General features: G+C 47.3%; 2 protein-coding genes across 5 annotated transcripts in view; one reads left to right on the top strand and one right to left on the bottom strand.

Annotated features, from left to right (window-relative positions):
• LOC135183960 (ligand of Numb protein X 2-like) overlaps positions 1–23,579 on the top strand; it is a 35,599-nt gene extending 12,020 nt beyond the window's left edge. For all 4 annotated transcript variants that reach the window (XM_064159351.1, XM_064159348.1, XM_064159349.1 and 1 more), the window contains exons 2-10: positions 3,608–4,069; positions 7,289–7,515; positions 9,216–9,412; positions 10,899–11,267; positions 14,067–14,252; positions 14,490–14,664; positions 14,837–15,047; positions 19,562–19,720; positions 20,765–23,579. In XM_064159351.1, coding sequence (XP_064015421.1) covers positions 3,669–4,069; positions 7,289–7,515; positions 9,216–9,412; positions 10,899–11,267; positions 14,067–14,252; positions 14,490–14,664; positions 14,837–15,047; positions 19,562–19,720; positions 20,765–20,900 — 2,061 coding nt within the window. In that variant the 5' untranslated portion in view covers positions 3,608–3,668 and the 3' untranslated portion in view covers positions 20,901–23,579. The remainder of the gene's footprint in view (positions 1–3,607; positions 4,070–7,288; positions 7,516–9,215; positions 9,413–10,898; positions 11,268–14,066; positions 14,253–14,489; positions 14,665–14,836; positions 15,048–19,561; positions 19,721–20,764) is intronic.
• Positions 23,580–24,903: 1,324 nt separating this feature from the next.
• LOC135183958 (pre-mRNA 3'-end-processing factor FIP1-like) overlaps positions 24,904–27,783 on the bottom strand; it is a 28,832-nt gene continuing 25,952 nt past the window's right edge. The window contains exon 16 of the mRNA XM_064159345.1: positions 24,904–26,034. Within this exon, the coding sequence (XP_064015415.1) occupies positions 25,902–26,034 (133 nt within the window). The 3' untranslated portion in view covers positions 24,904–25,901. The remainder of the gene's footprint in view (positions 26,035–27,783) is intronic.

Raw genomic sequence — 27,783 nt, 5'->3', positions numbered from 1 at the left:
TGTTAGACCATGTCCCTGAGCACCTCACCAAGTGTCTTTTAAATACTGGAGGTATCACTGGGAGGAAGCTGGAGAGGGGGATGGTGTAGCAAGAAGAGAAAGGCAAGAGACATGCCCTCTGGAAGTGTTCAAGAAATGTGTGAACATGGTTTAAGGGTCATGGTGGTTCTGGATTGATGGTTGGAATCAATGTCCTTAGAGGTCTTTTCCAACCAAAATGATTCTATGTCTAAGAAAGAAGGGTGGTGTTTGGGTTGGTCTGCCCTTCAGAAGTCAGGAGGAGTAATTGAAATTTGATGGAAACTGCAAAAAATTGACTATAGCTCAAATCTCACCTCCAGAGCTAGAACCTTCAGGACTCTGGATAGACTCTCTTGAGGCTGGTCTCTTTAACCATGCCTGTTATGTTGAAACAGTACATCTTCTAGCTACTGAAGTAGTCATCTCTGCTGAATAAGATGTTAGTGATTTTCCTCTTCTAGAACATCTGCTTTCTGCCTGAATCACTGCACAGGCAGCAGGCTTGTTTCAGCCTGCTGTCCTCTGCCGCTCACCAGCTCCTGCCTTGCCAAAGGGTGTGGGGCTGGCTTTCATCATCGAGGTGTCAGGCTTGGGTTCCCTGGTGTCTGCAGGAGTGTCCTCCTTATTGAAAGGACAGTGGCTTACAAGAAAAATTGATTTTGGCACTTCTGCTTGAAGTCTTCACGCCTTGTTTTCGAGGATCTAGAATTGAGAGAGCAGAAGAGTTCCAGGGAAGAAAAAAACCCCAGAAGGCAGCGAGACTGTGGTGATACTTTTATCTTCCCTGAATTTTGAAATGACTCATAAATGGGATTCATCTTGTATAACCTTTAAACACAACCAGCAGAAAGAAAATTTGGTAAATAATCTCAGGAAAAAAAAACCAACAAACCACCATATAAAAGTAGTTTATCAGCAAAATTACCACAGGGTTTGTTCTTGCTGAGAAAGTGGATTTGTTTCATCACCTGCCAAAGTTTTATGCAAATACTCCCAACCTGAAGCACAAGGATTTCTTATTGGTAGGTGTTTGCCTTGGGTCTTTGGTGTTTTGTTAACTGCTGGTGCTGAGCTGATTGATTAGGATTGGGAGGTGACTTAAAGTGATTGTCTGGTGATGAAAAGTTTGCTTTCCACTTGCAAGATAATTCAGGATCAAATTAAGCCTTTTTATAAGAGACACAATGGGAATGTCTGTTTCAGGTGGAGGTAAGTAGGAAGAACAGGGTTACCTCTAAGAGAAGAGGAGGAGCACAGTGCTGTGTACTGTATTGTCTTGGGTGCCTCATTCATTCCAGGAAGGACATTGAAGTGCTGGAGCTGGTCCAGAGAAGGACAGTGAAGCAGGTGAAGGTCTGGAGAACAGATCTGTAGAGGGACAGCTGAAGGAACTCATTCAAAACCTGCCTGGATGAGTTCCTGTGTGACCTTCTTTAGGTGAACCTGCTTTGGCATGGGGGTTAGACTCAGTGAAGTCCCTTCCAACTCCTACCATTCTGTGAACTGAGTTTGTTCAGCCTGGAGAAGAGAAGGCTGAAGGGAGGCCACCTTGTTCTCTACAGTCCCTGAGAGGTTGGAGCCTGGTGGACTTCAGTCTCTTTTCCTTCATAATAGTGGTAGTCTGAGAGAGAGCTGCCTCAGGGGAGGTTTAGGTTGGACATTAAAATAAACCTCTTTACTGGAAGAGTTCTCAAATACTGGAACAGGCTGCCTGGGGAGGTGATTGAATCCCCATCCCTGGAGGTGTTTAAAAGCTGCAGAGATGTGGTGCTGAGGGACCAAGCTTGGTACAGTTAGATAATGGTTGGACTCGATGATCTTTCCCGATACAATTCTGTGATTCTCTGATTATCCTTTCATGTGCTTGTGCTGTCTGTGAGCTGCCTTTTCTCTTCTGGGGAGCACCAAGCCAGTCATGCAGGAGTTAAGGAGTAAGTGGAACCCTATGTCTGTACATCCAGCTTAAGTGTTTTCCTTAGGGGGAAGATTCTTCTGGCACTGTAGCAGCAGGAGAAGCAAATAACTCATGCCCTGTACCCACCTAGAACCATGACAGTTGTGTTTTAATCTTTTAACAAGTTTTTATGGCTTAAGTAAAAGTTTGCCTGGAAAATGGCCTGATTCTGTTGGTGCTACATTATCCCTTTAATTAAATAGCTGACTTACACTTGACAATTAATAGCAGTGATGTATGATTTTATTTTTTTAGAAACCCATGACTAATTTTTTCTTGCCGCTCTTGCTATCTTATTGTTCTTGCCTGCCCTCCTGCAAAGCTGCTGCTGTGTGCCAGCCATGTCCTCCAGGCACTGGTGCAGACTGGTGTTCACTCTCGCTTTGGCTTTGACCTGTTCCAGATTAAGGAATTGTTTTCATTTTCCATGTCACCTTACAGAAGTTTTCCATTTCATCACACTTCTGCAATTAGTTTTTTGGTGGTGGTGTTCTAAAAGACTTTAGGATTTTCTTCTCTCTTTTTTGTTTCTTTTTAAACAAACCCAGAACAAAACTCAGTCTCTCCAAAATCTCTTTTAAATTACACTATCACCTGCAAAGGTTGGACCAGATGATCCCTGGGGGGCCCTTCCAACTTGGCATTCTGTGTGATTAGCAAAACCACCAACCACCACCACCACCACAACCCCTGCACTGTGTGATCCAGAGCATGAGCTTCATCTAGGACCACATTTCTGCTTCATTAAGTTAACTGCCAGGTTAAAAACCTTCCTGCAGTGATCTTTGTGCCTGTGGAGTAATTTGCTAACAAAGTGAGGTGAATTTTGGTTTTAGTTACAACAGGCAAGGTTCAAAATGGCCATGGCTGGGGACTCCTCTGTTGATAGCAGCAGAGCAGCAGCTCCAAAGACCTTAGTTTGCCCCCCCTTGGTTTTATTTTTGTTTTCCCAAACTGTAAGAAGCTGAGGCTCAAGCATTCCTGCAGCATCCCAGCAAACTGCCCATGTGGACAGTTCTTGATGTTTTTTTTCCACTTAGGAAGCTTTTGTCTTCGATAGGAAATTTGTTTCCATGGGTGAAGTCGGGCATGGATGAGCAGGGAACAATGCATTGTTTGTTAAACTGAGCTTTTTTGGAGGGAGTGGGCTTGAAAGGAAGGAAATGTGGGTTAGACTGAAGTTTCTTTTGAAATTTCTTCCTTTTTCCTCATCCCCATTCAACACACAAAAAATCCAAACAAAGAGAACTCCCCAAACTACTGTTTCACCATACAGATCTTTAAAAGAATATGGAAAGCTAAAGAGAGAAATTGTCAGTTAAAAAACCCTCTCCCCCTGTCTCCCTGTCCTCCTCTCCCCCTCTCCTCCAGCTTTTCTGGTTCATGTTTTAGGGTTTTGCCCAGCTGGTGTCACTGGTGTGTGTAAAGGACTTTAATCTTCAGTTTATCCACGTGTTTAATCAGATCCTTGCATTCTCTGATCCCTGAGTTGATCATTCATAAGGTCACTCTGGAAGGAAGACCCCTAAGGAGGGTAGGTGGGGGTGAAGATACCAGGGGGACTTAGGGCAAGGGTTGCAATTTAATTGTTAACAGCTGGCTGGAAATGTCTCTTTGTCTCCCTATCATTAGAGATCCTCAGTCGTAAGCTACTCCGTGGCAAGTTTCCTTGCTGCTGGGCCCAGACTACCTGATGCTGGCCACCATGGCTGACCCTGCAGCAGAAGAACACACATCCCAAGTTAGTGAACTCTGCTGTGAATGTGGTCAGTTCCACCTCTTGCTGGACAATCATCTCTACAACTTCCAGGATGAAGTAGATGACGAACTCATCTGCCATATCTGCCTTCAGCCTCTGCTGCAGCCCATGGACACCCCCTGTGGACATACTTACTGTTTCAAGTGCCTTGAGAACTTCATGCAGGAGTATAACTTTTGTCCCATGGACCGGAAGAAGCTCTCGTTCCAGCAGTGCCACAAGTCCAGCCTTCTGGTGCGGAACCTCCTGGACAAGCTGATTGTATTCTGTCCTTTCAAGGCTGAGTGCCAGCAGACAATGCAGCGGTGTGAACTAGAAGCTCACCTGCAGAACAGGTGTGTTCCTGTTTAGTGTCTTAGTAGTGCTCCTTGTCTGCCATGCTCCTGACCAGAGAGATCTGTTGCCAGCACAGTTCTTAAACTGGGGCAAGATGGAAGACAAAAGATGTAGGGTGAGGCTGGAGAGGTGGGTGGGTGAAGACAGTGTAATTGTGTGTGAGGGAGGCCAGCTCACATGTGCTTTGGAGGCAAAGGGTGACATGCTTGCCTGCGAGTTGTCTGCAGACACACAACCTAACATAGAATCACTGAGGTTGGAAAAGACCTCCAAGATCATCATTCAGCGTTGCCTGGTCCCTCAGCACCACGTCTATACGGCTTTAGAACACTTCCAGGGATGGGGACCACTTTCTTAGGCAGCCTGGTCCAGGGCTTGACAACTCTTCTAGGAAAGAAATTGTTTGTTATGTCCAACCTAAACGTCCCCTAGCACAACTTGAAGCCATTTCCTCACATGCCGTTCCTTGTTCCTTAGAAGAACAGACCAGCCCTCACCTGGCTCAAACCTTCTTTCAGGGAGTTGTAGAGAGCCAGAAGGTCTCCCCTCAGCTTCCTTTTCTTCAGGCTGAACAATCCCAGCTCCTCACCAGACCTGTTGCCCTTCTCTGCATGTGCTCCAGCCCCACAATGTCCTTCCTGGAGTGGCCCAAAACTGAACCCAAGATTTGGGATATGGCCTCACCAGGGCCCAGTACAGGGGCATGATCACTGCCCTGGTTCTGCTGGACATACTGTTGCTGATCCAGGTGAGGATGCTGGTGGCTTTCTTGGCCACCTGGGTACAAACACTCATTTTCAGCCTACTGTCAATCAATACCCTCAGGTCCTTTTCCACTGTTCAGCTTCCAGCCACTCTGCTCCTGCCCTGTAGCCTTCATGGGATTGCTATGAGCCAAGTGCAGGACCCTTGGCCTTCTTGAACTTCACCCTGTTGGCCTGAAGTGTCTATAATGTAGTAAATGTATATAAATTTGTGTCTGGACCTGTGGTACCTGCCTGCAAATTGACAAACATGCTTGTTCTTGTTGCACTTGAGCAGAGAAGAAAGGAAAGGCCAAAGTCAACACTTTGGAAGCAAGGGATGGCGCAGAGTTGCCAGTTTAATTGGTCCAATTAAGATGTGCAATGCATAAGTCTTTGATCCAAATAATGAAAGTTCCTCCAAGCTGTACATTATGCAGCTGCTAAATCACCTACTTAGAATTCCATTATCCCCTTTCTTTCTTTTATTGAGAAAGAGAAACAAAGGAAAATAGTTTCTTGGTTTGTTTTGTTTTTTTTCTTCCTCCCCGATGTGTAGAGGAAAGGAGACATTTTGCCTTGTGCTTGCCAGCAGAGATGTGCTTTGGTGCTTCCACTGCTGGCTGAGTTGGTGGCGAGCAAAATATTGTCACTTTAAGAGGTGCAGGTGACAAAGAGGTCTTGCTTGAACACTTGTTCCTCCCTAGTTAATGATTGAAGGAAAGGGAGCTAAGTGCAAAACTGGGTGGAAGCAAACCTTCCCTGGCAGTGTGTGTTTTTGTCAGGGGGCAGTGAGAAATGCATCAGGCTTGTTTCTCTTCAGCTGTGCTGTGCCTTTTTGTGACAATGACATCTTTTTAAATAGGTTAACCAGCACCCATGAGCTGAGAGCTTCTGTTAGAGTCAGGGGAAGTGACAAAAAATCTTGTCTGCCCCTTTCCCTTATTCTGTGAAGTTTTATAACCTCCTTCGTCATGCACTAGCTCCTTATTCTGCTTTCTTGTCACCAGGCAGGGCTGAATGCTTAGCCTGCAGGGACAGGGCTGCCTGAATGTGGTGTAGCTGGTGTCATGGCCCACACCAGGGCTGGGCCTTCCTCTCTGCTCTGCAAATCTCCCTTGCTATCAGTAAACTTCTGTCACTTATTAATCCTTTTGGCACCAGAATTAGATGCAGGAGAGGGAGGCACAAGAAATGTTTACCTTGGAGACTTGTCTGGAAACTGTATCATTCTCTTCTACATCTCTCAGTTCTTGGTCCCCTTTCTTTGGGAAGGGTCTGTGCTAAAAATGGAGGCTGTTTCACTTGGGCTGTGAGCACAGACTGCAAAATACATATTAAAAAAAAAAAAAAAAAGAAAAATCACAGTGGGATTTGGGTGTTCCTGAGTGGGATTTGGGTGTTCCTGGTTTTTAGTTTGAAGTGAGATTAACTGACAGCAGAAGACTCAAGGAACTAAGAAGCATCTAGAAATTTCATTTGATGGAATATTTCTCTGCTCTTTGCAAAGTGATTTCTTTTCTTGACAAGAGGCACATGTGCATAAGTGGATCAATCAGTTTCTGTCTTAAAGTTTCAGGGTCAGCTTAGTACTTGGAGAATAAATGCCTAGGAATAAACCAGAGGAGGTAATATTAGGACCAGACTTGATTAGCCAGACTGTAAATAGTGCAGTTTAATTTGAAAAGTGACTCTGGTAAACACCCAGTACTACTCATGTCTCTGAAAGTGATGCTTTTGCATTCATCACCCTTCTCACCTGCCACCTCGTTTTTTCACAGGTACTCTTGATACAAGAGCTTGTTTTTCCTCACTGATTTCTGCTGAGATAGGCTGGCTGTGGTGTGCCTGCAAACAGAGCCTGTTTTGTTGAGTGGAGGATTACTTCTTGACCCTTCTTGTGGGAAGCAGACAGTAGGAGTATAAACTCCTCTAAACTGTTGTTTAGGTAGAGACATCCTCAGTATGGACTGGAGAGGATCTCATTCAGCAAAAACATCAACCCCAACCCTAGTCTGTTGCTCTTGCATGTGTCTGGTTTATTAAAAACAAAGCCTAATTCAAGGGTGAGCTTAAAAGTTGAGTTGCTTCCTTTGTGTAAAGATACAGTCTTCTCCAAAAGGTCAGAGCTAAGTATTTCCTTATATTTGAAGAGGTATTTTCTTCGCCAAGTGTTTGCCAGGTAAATATTTAGCAAGGGAGACTCCTGTTCCTATTACATTCTCCTCTTTTAAATTCTTTGCTTAATAATTTTGACAGTAAACAAACCCCACCTTACTCATAAGATGGTACTGCTACAAGCAGAAGCTGAAGGTGAAATGAGAATACATTTTAGCATCCGTGATGCAAACTTTGCAGCTGGTGAGACCTCGAACATGTTTCTTCACATATCTTTGTCAGTCAGAGCTTCCACGTGCTGGGTAAACCCCACAGGAGGAGACTAACCGCTTACAGTCCCTGCCAATCTCTCTCTAGGTGTCCTGGGTTCAAGAAGTACAGATCTGAACTGCAGCAGAAAAAGAATTCTGTTTCCAAAGGGAAGGAAGATCCTCCTGCCAAGGTGGAGACCAACACATCCAAGGATCCAGAGGTACCAAGTGCGGGATCAGCGCTCCTGGCAGAAAGCTCTGCAGCTGCTGTAGTGTCACTGGGGACTGCAGAGCCTGGACTGGTTAATCCAGCTTTTGAGGAGACAGAGGAAGGTGAGAGTTTGATACAGAAATATAATTATGTCATTACCTTTTATCATATAAAAATGAGGTCATTATCTCAGGCCATTCCATTTGTAAAGTGGCCACAAACATGCCTGGATATCCTCAGTGCTCTTCAGCCATTAGTAGTCATCAGTTACCTCTTTCCTCAGCTTGTCTCAGAATTGTAGAATGCCAAGTTGGAAGGGACCTCAAGAATCATCTGGTCCAGCATTTCTAGATGTCCAACCTTCTTGTCCTTGAGCAGGAGGACATTTGTGTGCATGAGGTGTGGCAGGATCTTCTCACAAGCCAAAACTGCCTGGGCAAATCAGTTCAGACAATCTCTGTTAGGCTGCAACTGAGTGCAGCACTCTTTGCAGGAATAAAGGCAGCCCCTGTCAGTGGGGACAAGCAGCACTTAAAGCACTTGCAGCAGCCAAATAACTGGTAATTAGGAAAGGTTCCAGTTTCTTAATCTTATTAAGAAAGATAAATATACAGTTGGTTCCTGGAGTGGGCAGCACCTCCCTAATGGTGTGTAGCAAGTGTGCTTTTAGAACATAACCATCCCCAGGTCAGTGCAGAGCTGCTCCTCTCAGCCCCTGTGAGAAGGCAGCAAGAGCAGCATGGGAATCTCAGTGCCTTGTTTGAGAGTTACTCTGGGTTTCCAGGCACACAACTGCTGTGTCTGTGCCAGAGTCAACCCACAGGTCAGTTTACTTCTCTGTTGGCTTTTTGCCAAGTACACTTGGGGCAGGTTTGGTGTCTCTTGTGTGACAGCTGCAGCTCACTCTGCCAGGCAGCATGCTTGCTTTCATTCAAGTGGCCCTGGATACTGCAGTGCTGGTGGATTTAATACCACTTGCTGACAATAACTTTTCATCTTGTAGGGCTAGGATGAGGGACACTGGCTTTAAGCTGGAACAGGGTGGATTTAGACTGGATGTTAGAAGGAAATTCTTTACAGTGAGGGCGGTGAGACACTGGAACAAGTTGTCTAGGGAGATCATGGATGCCCCCTCCCTAGAGGTGTCCAAGGCCAGGTTGGATGGGGCCTTGAGCAATCTGGTCAAGTGGAAGGTGTCCCTGCCCATAGCAGGGGGGTTTGAACTAGATGATCTTCAAGGTTCTTTCCAACCCATACTATTCTGTGAATCTATGAATCTTCAGAGTGGCTGAGAAGCATTGCATAGGCTTCTGTATGCTGTGAAATAGGTAGCCATCACCCCTGTCTTATGGGGGGATGGGAAACGAGGAGGAAAGGAAATGAGAGGAAGGAAGTGGAGTGAGGTGCCTCTGGTAAAGCCGGGAGAACAGTAATTACAGCTCAGTAGTGCTCTTTTCTAATGGGCACCATGGGATTTGGCATTCTTTGTGCTCTTCCAGTAAGCCAGCTGTCACCATAGGAAAAGAAATCTCAAAGTAGTGAGTGAAACATACTTGACTGCCTTTTAACACTCAACAAATTATAGTCAAAGAGTTGATATTTGCCATAAGATAGGAGATGATGTGAAACATTCTGGAGAAGCTGTAAAGAAATGAGGCTTTTTTGAGCTTTTAAGCCATCCTGTTCTTCCCTCTCTTGATAGCTGCTTTCTCTGTAGACACTACTTTGGGTATAACCTGCCAACGTTGCAAATCTTGTGGTGTTGTGTGAAGGGAAACATCTACTAATGTCTTGTTTATTTCTCTTCAATTTCCACAACCAGACCTTCCTCAGAGGACTAGTCTGGTGGCTGAAACAACCACTATTGAAATTCACCGAGAAGACCCAGAGGAGGAGCTGGGGATGAGGATAGTTGGGGGAAAAGACACCCCCCTAGGCAACATTGTTGTTCAGGAAGTCTTGCGGGACTCTGTCATTGCTGCAGATGGAAGAATAGCACCTGGGGACCATATTCTTGAGGTATGTCAAACCCCACTGGGTTCTCTTGACTTGGGATGAGGGCTGGGGGAGGAGAGGTGCCTAAGAAACAGGGAAATCTACAGCTGAGGGATTAAGAGCTGTGATTAGACTTGTGTGTGATTCTTGGCTGATGACTGTGCATAGACTGGTTCAGGTTGGAAGGGGTCTTTAAAGCTCCTCTAATCCAACACCCTTGCACTCAGCACTGACATCTTCAACCACAGCATGTTGCTCAGAGCCCCAAACAACCTGATGTGGAATGGTTCCATGAACAGGGCATCTACCACCTCTCTAGGCGATCTGGGCCTCATCACTCACAGCATAAAAATGTCTTCCTTCTATCTCACCTGAATCTCCCTCTTTTAGTTTAAAGCCATCATCTCCTGTCCTCTCCCAGCAGATGACATTTCAGATATTTAATGAGCAGACCTTTGTGGTTCTTTTCAGCCATACTCATATTTACCTTATAAATTTGACAGCTTTTTGAAATTTAGACCATTTGTGATAAAGTAAAAAGCTTCCTATCCAATAAATTTCACTCAGTAGCACCATTTCTCTCCAAAGCTCTGTGTGCTCTACTTGGGAAACCTAATTGCTTGCTCTGCTGTGTTGCTTAAGCTGCATATTCTCAATGGGCAGGACCAAAGTTTAAGTCCTTATGACTTGAAGTAAGCATCAGATATGTAATGGGAGTAATCAAGAGCACCAACCTCATCCTGTGCTGACCCATGGTGAAATTTGGTTTACAGATGAATCACACTGCATGGCAGTGGGCTGAGCAGAGGGACAGAAACTTGTTTGCAGCAGGAGTGAGGACTGTTAGCACCTCCTGGCTATGGCTGCCTGATCATTGGACAAGTCATAAAGACCTAATTATCCTGCTGGACTGTGGGCTTCAGTAAGGATGGGCAGCCCCACATGCACAAGTGCTTGATCCAACCTCTGAGTTGGTTTCTGACATGTCTCAGGCTGAGATGTAAATAGGGCAGGGTCCCCACACTGGGTAGCCCTGCACAGAGTCTAACGTGCCCGCAGACATCCTGCACAGCATCTAATGTGCTAGCAGACAAAGCAAAAAGAACCTTCTCAGGGCTAGATGATTAGTGATGATTCCAGAAGCTTACAGGCTGTGGACCACTCTTCACCTTAAAAGTGAGGATGGGTAGTCTCCAACTTGAGTCTTCTCTTCCAAGAGTGTGTCGAGTGGTGGAAGTTAAGGGAAAGGAGTTCTGCTTCAGATTAGCTCTCTGAGTTGTCCAGGCCCTGCCTTGCACTATTCACCACCAATTTTGATCTCATCTCATCTGCTTTCTGCATTCTGTTGTAAAAAGGTCTGCTCTCTGAAGTGCCTCAGAAGCAGCTGCTTCAGCCCCAACACTGCACAGGGAGTTGCACATCCTGTCTTTGACTGGGTGATGTTTCGCTGTGGACAGTGGCTAAATTATGCAGGTCCTGATTAGTGACTCTGGTTTGTTTGTCTTTCTAGGTGAATGGCGTCAACATCAGCAGTGTGACTCACTGCCAAGCTGTCTCCTTCCTGCGCCACCCAGGTCCTGTTCTCCACCTTATGGTCCTGCAGGAGAAGGGGTTTTCCAACAAGTCTGCACAGCAGGATTCCACTTCTGCTGCAAACCGGGAAGTGATCCACGTTACCTTGATAAAGAGAGATCGATCCGAACCTTTGGGAATCAAACTGATCAGGAAGACTGATGAGGCAGGGATTTTTATTCTGGATCTGTTAGAGGGAGGTTTGGCAGCCAAAAATGGGAAGCTGAGTCGGAATGACAGAGTCTTGTCAATAAATGGCCAGGATTTGAGGCAAGGAACACCTGAGGCTGCTGCACAGATCATCCAGGTAATTTCTGACTCGATGGTGAGGTTACATGGTGAATGACTCTGCAGCTGTCTGCCCTGATAGCAGGGCTCCTGTTCTGACCCAAGGGCTAACAGAACTCACGGGAGCAAACTGCGTTCCCTGCACTGTCTCTTTGGGAAAGTGACTTCCCTGCGGTTGTGTGGGAAGCACCACTTCCAAATGAAGATAAACATGAAGAGTGGGAATCCATCATGAGTCATCTCTGGCAAGTCTGAAGCCAGGCAGTTGCTCATGGCACGTCAGTTCAGCTGAGGCCACTGGATCGTGCTTTATGATGTGTTGCTTGGAGCCTTTTGTATGCGCCATGTAGCATGCAGCAGAGACAAGGAGAGATTAGGACAGCCTCGTGCTTCAAGCAGTCAAACTGAGGGTGTTTGCTGTGAGATGTGACAAGCTGGCAGCATAGAACAGAACCCTTTTTACTGATTGGAAGCCTTCTTCCCCCCTTTACCTGAATTTGGGAAGGGAGTCTAGCAGTCACCTCAGGCAAAAAAGCACTCTCAAGTACAAAATGGGTAAGAGAGAAGTGGTCTTCCCCCACACAACAGGAATGTGCTCCTGCTGCAGCATGCCAAGTGCTTTGGTGAAAGGATTTTTGGCAAGGATTTTTGGTGGAGGATTAAGGATTGCTCCATGTGTAGCAGATATCCTGTAGATCAGTTTAAATTCTTTATCTCTCTTGGCAGTGACCTCCAGTTTGTTTTTTATTTAAAGATCCTGACACAATACATCTCATCACAAACTGTTTATATCCCGGGAAGGATCTGAGGTCAGCAGTGAGAGAGAGCCAGGCTTCTTCCTGGTAATCAGCAGAGGAACACAGTGGCATGGGAGAAGAGAAAGTGCAAGAGTTCCATCACTGAGCTGCTGTTTTATGTCACTGATGTGATTCTGTTCTGTGGCCTCTTAGAATTTTGTTGGCATCCCACAAGTGTTGCCGTGTTTCTGTTGTCATGTACAAACAACGCCCTCATAAGGAACTCTTCTTGATTCCACTGAAATCAGTCTCAAAACTGTCTTCTTTAGGTTTGGGGAGTGAATTCCTTTTGATGTGACATTGGTGAGAGGCTTCCAAATGTTATCTGTTCTTCTGAGGGCTAATTCAAATCCTTGGTTGCATGGTAATCTAATTTGGGTTGCAAGCCATTTGCACGGGAGTCCTTCTGCCCTTGTTATAAAGCAGGATTTACAGCTGGATGTATCTATGTGTGCACAGCCAAACCTACTATGCAGTCTGGTGCTTCTGGTGGGAGGAGAAGGCAATCCCCACCTTGGGATGTGATGTTTACAGTATATTTTATGAAGACAGGGATTTGTGCCAACTTGTCTGGGAAAAAAATGCACCATTTGATGAGGCTCTGGAGACAAGTGGCTTTTACATTCAGTTTCAGAAAACAAAACCCTGCTGTACTCATTTTAAACATGCAAAAAATCCCCAAACCAAATAGTTGCTGCAGTCCCAGTGCCAGAGCATCCACTCCTGCCAGGGTGCTGGGTCACCAAGATCTCATGTCAAGAAGCAAGAGTGACAACCATGCTTGATGAGCAGTGCAAGGTTCTGCACCTGGGTCAGGCTGAATGGAATAACAACAGAGAACGGTGCTGAGGAGAAGGACTTGTGGTGCTGCTTGATGAGCTGGCAGTATCCAGGATTTGAAGGGAGCTATAGGAGAGCAGGAGAGGGACTTTCTACAAAGGCATGCAGTGACAGGGTGAGGGGTGATGGCTTCAAACTGGAAGAAGCTGGATTTAAATTTCACATTAGGAGGAAATTCTTCCCCTTGAGGGTGGTGAGGCACTGGAATAAGTTATCCAGAAAAGTTGTGTAGTTTCCAAGCCTAGAGTTTAAAGTCAGGTTGGATGGGGCCTGAAGTAACCTGGTCTGTGAGGTTAGACTAATAGAGGTGTTGGAACTACATGATCTCTAAGGTCCCTTCCAGTCCAAATCATTCTGACTCTCTCATCCCTGAGAGGAGATGCCTCAAGCAAGCACCGAGGCTTACCCTGATGGAGTCCTTCACAATAAGGTTTTGTCCATCTGAAAGAACAGCCGAAGCAGAGGGGAACAATGGCAAATACTTCCCCTGTATAGCTCTGCCGAGGCCAGGCCTACAGCTGGTTAGGTGCTTAACTGGCAGTACTCTTAGACTAAAGGTCATGTCTTAGGTACTCTGGGGAATAAAAAAGCAGGTGGGAGATGTTGAACAATAGACATGGTAGGTGAGCTGGGAGGGGAAGGGTTTTAACAAGGTTCTTTACAAAGGGAGAAAAAGCATCCTGCACTCATATCGTGGTCCAGCAAGTGGACCAGCCAACCTTCCAGCTCCGTGCCTCTTCTGTCGCAACACAACATGCTGCTTTGCTTCTTTGTACTCAAGTGGAGGAATTAATCATCCCTCTGCACTTTCTCATTTGGTGTTTGTGGGGTGGGAGGTATGAGTGAAACCAGCTTCTCCTCTTGCTCCTTTAACACTTGCTATTCCCTTTTTCTCTCACTGTAGGGTTCTGTGGCTCTCCACAAATCCATTGCCTCATGTTGCATAGCTCTGCTTCAGACCCTGTAAAAAGCAACTCCAGCCCTTCTCTCTCCTCAAGAAAATGCCATCCCAAACTTCTAATTTCTTATCATGGAATCATAGAATTCATCAGGTTGAAAGGGACCCTCACAGATCATCTTGTCCAACCCTCCTGCAGTGAGCAGGGACATCTCCAACTGGATTAGGTATCTGTTCAAGTATTTCTGGTCTATTTGATTGACACTTGTGTTTCTCCTGGCAGACTACTGAATCCAGAGTGAACTTTGTCATCTTGAGGCAGCCAGGCATGCATCTGTCAGATCCAGTAGAAGACAGCAGCACCTCCAATAACAGCAGCAGTAGCAGTAGCAGCAATGGAGGAAGCCCAGTGCACCATCGCAGACGAGTGGACCAGAGCCACTACAGAAGAAAATCTCACTACCAGAAGGTGAGCTCTGTAACTGACAGCAAAAGCTCTGCTTACTCTGATCTAGCAGATCCACTCTGTTTGCTCTTTGATAGTGATTTCTCAGGTGAGACTGATCAATGGCTCCATTTCTATCAGGCACCATGGCTGAAATACTCTGCACTAAAGGTAGAAGATATGTCATTATCTTCCGGCTCTGGGCCCCTCATGTTAATTATTTCAACAAAGCTACATTTTCTCTCTGTCATTCCTTTGTAGGATTTACCTCAGGGATATGTCAGCCATGAGAAGACAGTTGCAATAAAAAAGGAACCAAAGGAATCTTTAGGAATAACCATTGGAGGTGGAAGGGATAACAAAAACAAGCTCCCTATATATGTAACAAGCGTGCAGCCCATCGGGTGCCTCTTCAGGGACGGCCGGATCAAGCGAGGTGAGGAGCCTCTCAGACTCTTTATCCTTCAGGAATTGGTTGGGTTTTTTCAGTAGAAATTGGACTTGGACACTGAAGTGAGGCTGGAAACAGAGTTCCACACGAGACCTTGGGGCAGGAACGTGTTTCATGGAAGAAGGTCTGTGACAGTCCTGTCTTTTTCCATCAACAGGAGATGTACTCTTGAGCATAAATGGCATTGATCTGACTCATCTGAACTACTATGAAGCTGTCGCAGCTCTGAAATCTAATGCAGCCTCCCACTCAGTCGTATTGAAAGCCTTGGAAATCCTTTGTCTGAACTCACCAGAGCCATCTCCAGACCTCAAGGATCAGGGATTTGGCTGGTCTCCCTTCTGGATCACATGGCTTGGACTGCCCAGGTATGTTTGCTTGGTGACTGTGCAGAGATCCGCTCAGGTGTGGAGCTGACTTGAACACCAGTCACTAACGGCTTCGTGGGGTGATGTGGAAGCTTTGCTGCTATCCTTAGGTAGCTCTAAAGCAGTAGATTTGTGAATGAGATGACAGTGTCATGAATGCATAAGGAACTTCCACTGCTTTTGATGGCATGGCTCATGGTTCCCCCACTTCTGTCCCCACTACTGGTGGATAGTATTTCAGAAGTTCCTGACAACCTTTCTGTCTAAGAGAACTAAACCAGAAATTGAGACTTTGAATTCTTAAATTTGAGGTTCTGAGCTGACAGAGTCAACAGAGATACAGTCCATGCTAAAATACCCACTCCATGGTGAGACACTGGAACAGGCTGCCCAGGGAGGTTGTGGGTGCCGCTCCCTGGAGGTGTCCAAGGCCAGGTTGGATGAAGCCTTGAGCAAACTGGGCGAGCAGAAGGTGTCCTGGCCATGGCAGCGAGGTTGAAACTAGATGATCTTTAAGGTCTTTTCCAACCCAAACTATTCTGTGAATCTCTGAATCTATAGTTCTGGCTGGATCATACAACAGAAGCCAGCAGATACTTGGGCTGTTTACTATCTCAGATAGGGGCTGACATTCTTCCAGTCTAATTCTTTTTGGCTGTCACAATTGTGTCATCTTCAGTGTGAAGCAGAAATCATTCTGAATATCTGAGTTTTCCTGCTGCCCTGCTTTATATCATAGACTTAACAGCAACATGGTAAATTCCAGATGACAGGGTTTGGGCTTTGCAAGCTGGAATTTGTCTCCTTCCTGAAGAGGCTAGCCTCTCATTTGCTTACTCCCATCAAAATACATTCAGCTTTTAAAGGTAGAGGCTGTTGGAATTCCAGTTGACTGGAGAAGCATCATGCACATGGAACAGTGAAGCCAAACCCTTCTGCGGGACGCCTGGGTTATTTACAGCCTTATTTCCTGAGGCACCTGAAAGAAGAAACACTAACAAAGCCTCTTGTCACACTGCCCTGGTGTTGCTTAGCAGCCTGTAAATGCTACACAAAACAGCCCAGGGAAGGGAGCTTTTGTGTCTGGAACATCTGTAGTTCTCAGCACCATCCTACTGGCTTGCTCTGCTCTCCCAGGGAATTGGCCTGCCTGATCTCTGCAGCTGCGGTGGCAACTGGCCCTGAGCTGCACCTGAGTAGCCTAGACGTGAGCACAACCCCTCAGATGCTGGCTGGTGTTGGTTCCTCCTCTGTGGCTCCTGCAGTGGAGCCAGGCAAAACCTGGCTCTGATCTCTCCTCTCTCCTTTTAATACTTTTTGGGGTGTCTGGTGGATTGCAGCTTCTCTGCCTTTCTGCTACAGGGACTGGACTGGCCACTTGCCTTCACTGCAGAAGTGCAGTGACGCTGCCTGCCATTTAATACATGCCTTGAAAGCCTTTTGTTGCTGGTATTTGTGTTGGCTTCTCTTAATTTTTCTATTCCTGACTCCTGAAGCAAGAATCAATGATTTCAGATGCCCTTCCTGCCCTTCAGCCTTTCTCCAACCTACACTTGGGCATCCAAATTCATATGTAGCTCTTTTGAGGATGTGAGGGTTGTTAGGAGGCACAAAGCCAGGGTTATTTCATTTCAGGATCTGACAAAGCCTTCCTCCTTGTTTCCAGTACTAAGAATGGCTGTCAGTCTTGTGCTTCCTCACTCATTTTCCCATCTGCTCACTGTAAGATCTGGTAGCAACAAGCTGGTCATCCTCAGAATGGCCCTAGAGCCACTAAGAACGTGCCTTTCAGCCAAGCAGTGTATTTGATTTGCTGCCACAACTAGATCATGTTTAATTATTGCTTGAGAATAATCCATAACCTGAATGTTACCCTTGTCTGTCACCTGGAAACCTTCAGGGCACCTCTACACTGGCATTTAGTGCAGCTCAGGAATCTGCAGTTGAAATGAGGATCCCGGTTGCCCTAACTGCTTTGTGGTTCACCTTGCAGAGCGCTCTTGACCCACACAAACTGGGTCTGACCCAGGAGTGCCCAGAGGAATGGCCACTCGCACCCTGTCTGTTTCACACTCCCTTGAAATGTACCAAAGCTTCCTAGAAATTGCTGCTGGTGATTTTGGTTTGGGTTTGTTCAGCTTTTGTGTCTCTCTCTTTTTTTCTGTTTGTTTTTTTTTCCCTATTACTGCTCCAATCCAGCATGTATAAGGATTCTTCCTTAGAGGAAACTCTCAACAAAGCCAAGGGGTGAGTCCTGCATTTGGTCACAACAGCCCTGTGAATGCTCCAGACTTGGGCCAGAGTGGCTGTAAACTGCCCAGCAGAAAAGGATCTGGGCGTGCTGGTCCATCCTCTGCCTGAGGATGAGCCAGAGTGTGCCCAGGTGGCCAAGGACAGCAGCATCCTGGCTTGGATTAGCAATAGTGTAGTCAGCAGCACCAGGGCGGGGATTGTCTTCCTGTATTGGGCACTGCTGAGGCCACACCTCAAATACTGGGGTCAGTTTTGGGCCCCTCATTCCAGGGAGGGCATTGAGGGGTTGGAGTATGTCCAGAGAAAGGCAATGAAGCTGGTAAAGGATCTGAAGAATAGGGGTAGTGAGGAGCAGCTCAGGGATGTGGAGTTGTTCAGCCCAGAGAAAGGAGACTGAGAGGAGACCTTATAGCTCTCTACAACTCCCTGGAAGGAGGTTGGAGACAGCAGAGGCCTGGTCTCTTTTCCCAAGGAAGAAGCAGGACGACAAGAGGAAATAGCCTCAAATTGCACCAGGGCAGGTTTAGGTTGGACATGAGTAAGTTTCTTCCCGAAGTTGTTAAGCCCTGGAACAGTCTGCCCAGGGCAGTGGTGGAGTCCCCATTCCTGCAGGGATTAAAAAGCCATGTAGATTTGGTGCTGAGGGACATGGTTTAGTGGCTCAAATGCCTGACTGCTCTTGCAGGAAAGAAACTGTCCCCAGTATCGAACCTAACACCCCCCCCAGCACAATTTCAGGCCATTTCCTCTTGTTCTGTCACCTGATACTAGCAAGAACATACTTTTTTTCCTCCCCTACAGTCATTTTATCTTACAGCAAATTCACATTTCTCTTCCTAAAATCCCCTTTTCTTACAGAAAAACTGATTTCTAGCAAAGAGTCCCTTCTAGCTCCTGGGGAAATGTTTCTATTTATGCTCGTGGTGACTGCTCTGCTCTCTGGGCTGTGTCTCTGCACCAGATGACCCCCACGTTTCTCACAGGGCTCTCTTTTTTTACACTTGCAGAAATAAAAACACTGAGGCACCAGGAAGGTAGAGCTGGGTCTTGCAGCATTTGTGTGTGAAGAATTCAAACAAAAGTAAATTACAGTTTGCAAGTGGGTAATTGGCTCTTTCTCCTAGTGAGAACTTAACTGAGGCGGCTTTTGAAATCTGACACTCACCTGCAAACTGCTCAAGCAAAGCCCTTCAGGCAAAAACGTTTATTAGGAAAAGTTTAGCTGCTGGAATACCTCAGCAGGGTGATCAGCAGCAGTTTCACACAGGGTAGCTCCAGCTCTGTGCCAGAATATAACCTGACTGCGAGCCAGAGAAGGAGAGCTGCCTCCCTGAGCTGCTGCCACACCTTCTGAGCTGCCTCCCAAGGCTCTGTGTGTCTTTGTGGACAAACTCAAGAAGCAAGTGCCGCTGGCACTTCAACATCACATTCTCCAAGGCAGCTCTAGTGCTGCAGCATACCTCAGGCGTGCTGAGGACACACACCTCAGTGGGCACCGTTCCCCAGCTGCCCTGTGCTGTCTGCAAGGCAATCTTGGGCCCGGGGGCCTGCAGGAAGGACCTTTTGCATTCTGAGGTGGTAGTTAGGCTGCTGTACCTCCTTTCTTCTCCTTCTTTCCATCAGATCTATATCATAGAATCATTACGTTTAGAAAAGACCTCTAAGATCTTCAAGTCCAACCCTCAACCCAACACCATGCTACTGAATACCTTCATTGTACCACATGTGTGGTACAGAGGGAATAAAACCAGCTCAGTTCTCTTTAATTGCATGGGTGGAGCTGCTGCTCATGACTAGTTTGGGTTTGTCACTGTGCATGTTCCTTAGATAGAATTAATGTAGTTATTAATGAATTTTTCAGGGATGTGTGAAGCAGGCTGCCCAAAGAGGCTGTGGAGAGATTCCAAACTCACATTGTGATCCTGTGCAAGCTGCTGTGGGCACCCCTGCTTTAGTAGGGGGGTGGACTGGATGACTTCCAAGAGGTTCCTTCTAGCTCCTACCATTCTGTGCCTGTCTCAAACCCCTTTAGAGTAGTATTTTTCTGTTCACTCTCAAATAAGCACTGGGAAAAGATTTCCAGAGGACAGGCCTCTCTAGCCATGAAAACTGTCCCCCTAATATGCCCTGCAAAAGGGTTGCCTCAAATCCTTAAAACCAGAAAATAAAGATGAAGCTCTGGGGAAAAAAAAAAGCATCAGTTTGTGTCAGGACAGTTTTCCTTGAGACACTTCTCAGCTATTCCTGTTGCCTTTCCACAGCTACCTTCACTGCTGTCAAGATATTGTCCTCAATAAAGGCAACCTGGAAAGCTGGGGCTTCAGCATCGTGGGAGGCTTTGAGGAGAGTAAAGGAAACCAACCATTCTTCATCAAAACCATCGTGCCTGGGACTCCTGCCTTCCGTGACAGGAAGCTGAAGTAAGTGTGAGCTACCCCAGGGGGCTGATGTTTGTAGCAGTTGTGCTGGTGGGATTCGTGTCAGCCTGCTGAGGGCTGCTTTTCACCCTGCTCATGAGCTGAGCTAAAAGTTAACTTCTAACTCTTAGCCACTCACCTGAGCAGTTACCAAAACTGGAACAAACCAAGTCCTGTGCTAATGAGGGGTTTGGTTTCTCTATAAACCCACAAATAAAGGGAATTACCAGGTAGATTTTAAAAGGCCATAAAGGCTTTACCGGGTAATTGGCTGTAAGAAAAAACCAGGATGGCTGAGGTGAAGTCTGGAGGTTCCAGAGTTAATGAAAATAAAGAATCTCCAGGATTAGGAGAAGCAACGAAAGCTCTCCTGTGTTGGAAACCGAAATGGAGCTTTGCTGACCTGCCTGTTGGCAATGGCAGTGAGAGGAGGGGTGGATGGTGGAGCTGGAGGACCCCACAGAATTCTTGTAAGTGCCATCTCCAGGAACCAACAGAGTTGGCTTCTCCACAAGCTGCTGGGCTGTGAAAACCCTGTCTTGCAGGGGATGTATGTTTATTGCAATAGGCTAAGCTTTGCTACCCCAAAACCGGTGTGACAGACCAGAGCTGGGTCAGAGCCTCAGTGGGAAGACTGGGGGCAGCTGGGTTCTTGTTGCTAGGCTACCAGTGTGTGTTCCCCAAGAGAGACAGTGAAGGTGGGAAGAGCTTGGTGTGTCACCAGAGTAGGCAGATCAAGCAGGACTCTAAAGCCTCCTGTGCTGAACTGCAGCGTGACTGCAAGCTTCAGCCTCGTGAGCACTTCACCTTGCTCCAGCAGCTGTAGGAGTGACCTTGGGGATGTGTTTATCAGCACAGGATTTCCTGTGACTTTTCCCTCTGCTGGCTGGCCAGCTGGTCACGCTGCTGACCTTCACGGCCCTCACTCAGGTACCAGCAGTGTCCCTTCCCTCACTGCCTCTGGCTCAGAAATTAAAAAAGTCCTTTAACAAGGAGTGCTAGCAAGAATTAAGTCCTGACAAGCATTTTTCCTGTGTCTTGATTTAGGTGTGGAGATGAAATTGTGGCAGTAAACGGAGTGCCAGCAGTAGGAATGAGCAACTCTGAACTCATCCCAATGCTGAAGGAGCAAAGGAACAAAGTCACGCTGACAGTGGTGTCCTGGCCAGGCAGCCTGGTCTGAAAGCTCAAAGCAACAGCCCAGTTTCAGGTATCAGCCAGCAGCTGGCCACCACACAGAGCTGAACACCTGACAGACAAGGGGACGCTGAACTCTCCCCATGGTGCATTGCCACAGAAGACTCCGAGCTGCCTTCCTGCAGAAAAGGTTTCCTTGCTGCACTGGGCTCTCCACACGTCTGGTCCTTGGCCTCTCAGTAACTGTTAACTGCACAGTGCTGTAGCTTCCTGAGCTCATTAAAGCTCTTGAGGGTTGGTGTTGCAGACAAAGCTCTTCCCAGTGTTTCTCTACAAACTGTCTGAGGCACCTGCCTCTACTTCAGAGCTCCGCTGTAGATTGGATGTTTTGAACAGGTTAAAAGAGGCATGAAGGTTCCATTTCTCCTCCTGGTTTAGTACAGTTCTGCTCCTGATCCACAATTCCTGGCTCTCAAGTACTTTTGTACCTGTTAAAGCCACTTAGAAAACTCTTAAGAATGAGGACCCAATGCCATAGCTCCTGTAGCCCCCACACTTGCTGGTTTTAGGTTATTGAAACCTGGTGAATGTGTTTATAAAAAACAACTGTAACTCGCAGCTGACAGCTGCAGGGCTGCTTGGTCAGTACAGTGGAGCTGTTGACCTGCATGAAGGTCCCATCAGCAGGTATCTGTCAGGAATCATGGGTTAGGATCCTTCCCAGTATGCCAGTATGTGGTGAATCCCCATTTAGCATGCTGCTGCTGATGACTTGCTGCAACTGGGTGATTTACTGCTTGTAGAATCACTGTCAAAGGCATCGGCAAAAGTAGTTTCCTTGCAGCATTATTATGTCCAAGAGTGACTTCAACCACAGGTGAGGGCGAAGTTGTCTCTTTCTTACTGCCCAATGTAGCATCACTTTAGTGATGATTCAAGTTACTAAAACACAAATCATTGTTACCATAAGACAAATATAAGTTGCTTACCGAAGATCTGTTGGTGAAAGGTCTCAGCTTTGAGGAGCCACCTGGAGAGGTGTCCTTGCTCTAGAAGAGCATGCAGCCAGTGGCTGTGCAGGGAGAGCTCAGAGAAGACTCACTTAGGCTTTTGTATTTTTGGGATAAAGTGGTTGGTTTGCAGCAGAGTCCCATGCACTGGGAAGGTATCTATGGGACTCCTTGTACCCATAGCTTTGTGCCTTGATGAATGAGTGGTAGAAAAGCCATCTGCTGTTCAGGTGTTGATGGCATGGTCAGTGTTCCAAGCCTAAGCTCACTGAGTCACTGCTCATTGGTGGGTTTTCAGAGTTTGGAACAAGGGATGTTTTTGGCCTGCTGAAGGCTCAGGGCTTTATCTCCTGTGGGGCCTCTGGCAAACTACCACTAGTTTGGTTAAGGAGTGAAGTGCATCCATCCCAGCAGCCAGAGATAGGGTTGATTTTTCAACCCCTTCCTCAGCTGCTTCCCTGGATTTATGACTTGATAAAGTGAGCAGCTTTTCCCACAGAAGGGAGATAAAGAGGCTTGTTACAAGCAACCTCTGTCCCAGGACACTCTTATCAGTTTTCCAGTGATGAGAGGCAGAGATAAAGCAGGGAGGGAGGAGGAGGAGGATGTACCTGACACAGTGCCTGCCCTGTCAGGCATGGGAGATGAACTCTGGCAGTTCTGTTTCCATCCCTCTGCAGCTGGAGGGAGCTGGCTGGAGCAGCTCAGCAGGGCTTAGGAAACAAGCCACCTTCAGAGGGGCAGTGCCACCAGCGTGGCCCCAGCTCAAACCCACTCTATGGTTACTGGTTAGAACCAAAGAATTGAAGGCAAGGCAGGCTGGTTTGACCTGTGAAGCCTTGTGAACTTCCTATCTGCAAACTCCCCATGAAGCAACTCCCTTTTCGGGAGGCTGTCAACGAGCAACAGAAGTGACAGTTGTGTCTCCAGCCAGGCAGCCTGCAGAGAGCTTCCCTCCTGGGCTGTTTCTGCTGCAAAGGCTCTGTTCAGGCTGTGAGACCCAAGGGAGCTCATCTCCCTGCACAGGTTAATGTCTCTTCTGAGCTGGCTGCAGGTGAGTGCCCAACACTGCCTTCAGCAAAGCTTCTCTGAGGGCTTGCTGCTTTCCTAATTAGCTGTGTCTGCAAAGCACAATGGTTCCTTAGTTTACCTCCAGCCTGACTGACTTCAGTTCCTCTGGCTCTTAGTTCTGGGCAGTGTGTGGCAGGGCCTCTTATCAGAGCCTGTGACGCCAAAGTGGCTCCTCACAACAGCTTCCCTGGCCTCTCTGGGTGATAAACACCACTGGGCTCAGTTGGGCTCTGGGGCCTTTCTTCCACTCTCTTGTTCCTCCTGTGGCAAACCAATCACTCAGCCTCTGCCACAAAGAGAGGAACCTGAAGTGATTTTTTTTTTGGCTCTCTTTACAAATCAATGTGCAGAAACTGTGCCTGGTGGGGAGCAGAAAATACTTCTGTAGCTGGAGAGAGGGCGATTCCTCCTGAGAAGGGCCTAATGGCCCCTGTACAAAGTACAGCAGGAAAAAGCCACACAGCTGGGGTGAGCAGCCTGCTGCAGGAACCAGCCTGGCTTTCCCTGTTCCTCCACCTCCTTCCAAGGTGCCTTGTACTTCAGCAGAATGTTCTCCTAATTTAAGTGTTGTTTCCACAACCAGCTTGTTAATAGATGTTGAATGTTTTAATGCCTTTATAAATTATTGTGATATTACTGAAAAACATGGATTGTGGTTTTTCAAACCTTTCTTTCCAGTCTGTATCAGCTGACAGACTCAGAATTCGTCACCTCAAAAGGAGCTAGGACTTGTGAAGCAGGAAATAGCAAAGAGGGAGCCTACTTCTCCTGGGAAGGGAGTGCAGAGCTGAGCCATCCTGACATAGTCCATGGCTGAGACTGGGTTAAAAATGCATGGGCAAACAGAAATCCCATAAACCCTTTCCCTCAGTGCTGGGTCAATAGCTGGATTTGATGAGCTTGAGGGTCTCTTCAAACCAAAACCATTCTGTCACTGAGTGGTGCCTCTGCTCCTGTCTGTGGGAATCAGAGTGGCCTGGACTGAAAAGCTAAGCCAGGGAGCAACCAAAGTGCTGTTTAACCAGGCTGGGCTGGGTGTGTGCACGGCTCAGCAACACAGAGGCTGCTCCTAGAGAGCTCCAGGCCGTGGCAGAGCTGGTGTGTGGTGTGGTGGCTGCTGCAGTGCAGGCAGCACTGATGAACATCCCAGAATAGAATCACAAAATGGTGGGTGCGGGAGGGCACTGCTGGAGACCATCAAGTTCAGCCCCCTGAGAGAGTACAGCAGAGGCTACCACGATGCTGAGAGGCCTGAAGCATCCCTGTGAGGAGCAAAGACTGAGAGCCCTGGGGCTGTTGAGCCTGGAGAAGAGCAGCCTGAGAGAGGATCTCCTCAATGCTCAGCAAGAGCTAGGATTGCCACAGCCCTTCTCTCAGTTGTACCCAGACAGGCAGCAGCTGAGAGATGTCCTGTTGCAGATCCTGGTGCTTCATCACAGCTCTGACAACCGCAGAGAGGAACACTTGGGCGCCCCAGCCCAGGCCCTGCCTTCTCACTCTGGATCAGTTCACACCTCCCCACAACACATCTCCCACAATCCCAAAGCACATGAAAAAAAACTGTATTAACCCCCCAAATCCAAACAGATCCCCCCTCCTCCTCCCTGCAGGTCTGACAGTTAATGACTCACCAGCTGTCACAGCATAGAAACTGTTATCGTGGTTCTTCATGGGCTGGAGTCTCTGAGGCTTCACAGGACACTCAGATGTGAGAGCACAATACAGAAACCTCAGAAGATTTCAGAACCAGAGTATTACAGGGCAAATATTTCAGACAGTTTTAAATAACAAGTCAAGAGTAGTGGAAAATCCTTTAAAAAATGAGACACTTGTGGACCGACACAAAGGGAGGTGCAGTATCCTAAGCACTATACAGATCCAAACCCCTCAGAATTATTTCCCCTGTTCTTCCCACCCAGAAATCTCTGTTTGCTCCCTCCCCACCCAAGACTAAATCCAAAAGAACTCTGGAATTCAACTGGATTTATTTGGAGCTCTAGGGGGAAGGAATGTGTGGCACAGGAGTGTGGGTGAGAACCAAAGCCAGAAAGAAGCCAAGCCCAGGAGGGCAAACTGCCAGGTGGGACTTCACCTTCTCTACTGCCCTGGGTTCTTCAGCTCAAGTCTTAGTAAAAACAAAACCAAGTTATAGTCAGATCTAATCACAGAGAAATTCATGCTCTGGGTCTTCAGTGGCTTTCCCACTTTGGAACATACGACAGAACTATTTTTAGTTTAAAAAAAGAAAACCACACAAGAAAAGCTTGGAGTCTTTGCACACCTTCTGCAAACACACATGATAGCTTCTCAAAGCCAACAAGAGCAAGGCAGGCACTTGGATCCCACCAGTGAAAGCAGTTCCTCCTCCTCATGTGCTGCCCATCTGGCCATGGAGAAATCAGGAGGTGGTTTTGTGCTCTAAAGAAATTCATTTGGGCATGAGACTTTTTCACTACTAGAAGCCAGGCTCTAAGCTGGCTCTCAGGATCCTAAATCACACCTTTCTTTGGACAATAAATTTGAAGTCGCACTTACTGTCCTGTGTTTCAAAGAGGAATGATGACGATGAAAAAAACAACAACCCATGATAAAAACTATGACTTAAACATGTTAGTTTCAGCTGAAGCCATCTTCCATCAGAAACCATAGGATCTGACACAACAACGTTCTCCCCGGGGATGCTTAGGAGTAGCTCAGTGCTTGGTATCTCAGGACTGCTGGAGTTTGTCTCGTATCAAAAAGAAAACTCAACCCAAGTCGGAGCGCACCTGCAGCCTCTGCTCTCCACCTGCTGCAGGGTGCACTGCTGCTTGCCCAGAGTCTGCCTCTCTGTCCCCTTGGAAAGAAAAATAATAATACCAAAAAATAATAATAATAATTAAAAAAAAGTCAAAAAGCCTCAAACCAAACCACTGCCACGCCGGTTCCAACGGAGCGAGTTCCTGCTGAGGGCTGCAGGTGATGGGTTACTCCTTGGCGTCCTGCTCCTCCCCCTCCTGGGCACCGTCCTCGCTGGCCTCCTTCTCCTCTTTGCTGCGCTTGTTCTTTTTGTGCTTGTGGCGCCGGTGACTCTCCCCCTCCTCGCTCTCGTGCTGCTTGCTGCGGTGGGGAAGGAAAGGGAGATGAAGTTCTGCCAAGGTCTGCCAGAGCCTGCCTCAGCACGGGACAGACCTGAGCACACCGACGCCGCACATGGAGGCAATAGTGCGCTTTCATCTCCGACAAGCAGCGGGCAGAGCAGAAGCGCGGACAGCATCAGGGAGACGGGGAAAGGCTGGGCTGTTTGCCTGGCCTGTTTGCCTGGGCTGATTTGGTGTCTCACAGGGATGTACCCAGGGCAGGGCCTCAAACCACAGGATGGGGCAGCTCTGCACCATAAGCTCCCTCAGCACACAGCAGGCAGAGAGCAAGACAGATGCTGTCAGGATGATCCCAGGGTGGGTTTTATGAGCAATCACAGCTTTTGGGGGTTAAAAGACCTTCAAGATCATCCAGTCCAGTCATTCTCTAGCCCTGCCAAGTCTGGTGCTAAACCATTTCCCTCAGCAACACATCTCTGTGGCTTTTAAACCCCTCCAGGGACAGGGATTCAACCACCTCCCTGGGCATTCTGTTCTACATCAAATCTCCCCTCATTCCACCTGTTCCAGTCTGAGAACCCTTTCAGTGAAGAAGTTTCTTCTAATGTCCAACCTAAACCTCTCCTGGGGCAACTTCAGGCTATCTCCTCTTGTCTTGTCACTTGTTCCTAGGGAGAAAAGACCAACCCCCACCTATCTACAAACTCCTTTCAGAGACTTGTAGAGAGCAATGAGGTCTGCTTTCAGCCTCCTTTTCTCCAGGCTGAACAAGCCCAGTTCCCTCAGCTGCTCCTCACCAGACCTGTTGTCCAGATCCTTCACCAGCTGTGTTGCCCTTCTCTGGACCTCATCCAGCACCTCAATGTCCTGGGAGTGAGTGGCCCAGATCTGTCCTTCCCACTCCTAAGGAAGCTCTAACACATTTGACACATCTTAAGCTTCAACATGAATCATTAAATCCAGAAGGTGTTTGAAACCTTCAGTCCTCTTAAGACCTTGGGAAACTGCTGGACTAGAGGCAAGAAAGGAGTTGATGAGGCAGATCCTGTTTCTGCTTCCACTCATACAACCAATCTATGACTTGACTCGCTTTGTGCTTTAAAACTCCTCTACATTCTCTCCCAGAGCTGTTTTCCAGGTGTGATGTGGGAGAGATCCCAGCCAGAAGCAGCTCTGATGAGGTGGTGCACACCTGAGCCCTGCCACTGCTCACAGCCAGCTGCAGTGTAGACACGCAGCCTCATGCCCCCACGGAGGGAAGGTGGGAGCTCTGGTTGTGCCCGGTCTGGTCCTTGGCCCCTCTAGGAGGGGATTTTCTGCCATTCCTCAAGCATACAATTCTTTCTTCTCAGGCTGAAAAAAAGGTGAGGGCTCTAGAGCTGACTGTGGTATGAAGGAGGCAGGATTCAAACAGATCACAGGTAAAAGCAGATTGGTTGATCACAAGAAGATGTCTGACCACACAGGACAGAGACACACCTCTACCAGTGGGGACAGTCAGGTGTACAGACAAATTCTTGCCACATCTGGATGCCAGTTTAGCAGAGACAGCCCTAACTGAGCCATGGAAGCCCTGGCTTTGAGTCATTTTCTGACTTGTTTATTAAATGGTTTCACAGTCATTGAGGAGGAAAGAAAAACCAAGTAGGCTGTTGCCTCCTGTTCCTAAGCACATCTCCAGCCACCTAGTGGACAGCACCATGGCAGTGGCTTATGCTTGAGCAATGCGAGTGTCCTTCTATATTGAAAGCATCATCAGAGACTTCCT

This window comes from Pogoniulus pusillus, chromosome 19 (assembly GCF_015220805.1).
Source record: "Pogoniulus pusillus isolate bPogPus1 chromosome 19, bPogPus1.pri, whole genome shotgun sequence".
Classification (NCBI taxonomy): Eukaryota; Metazoa; Chordata; class Aves; order Piciformes; family Lybiidae; genus Pogoniulus; species Pogoniulus pusillus.
This window is presented reverse-complemented; position numbering and strand designations above follow the sequence as displayed.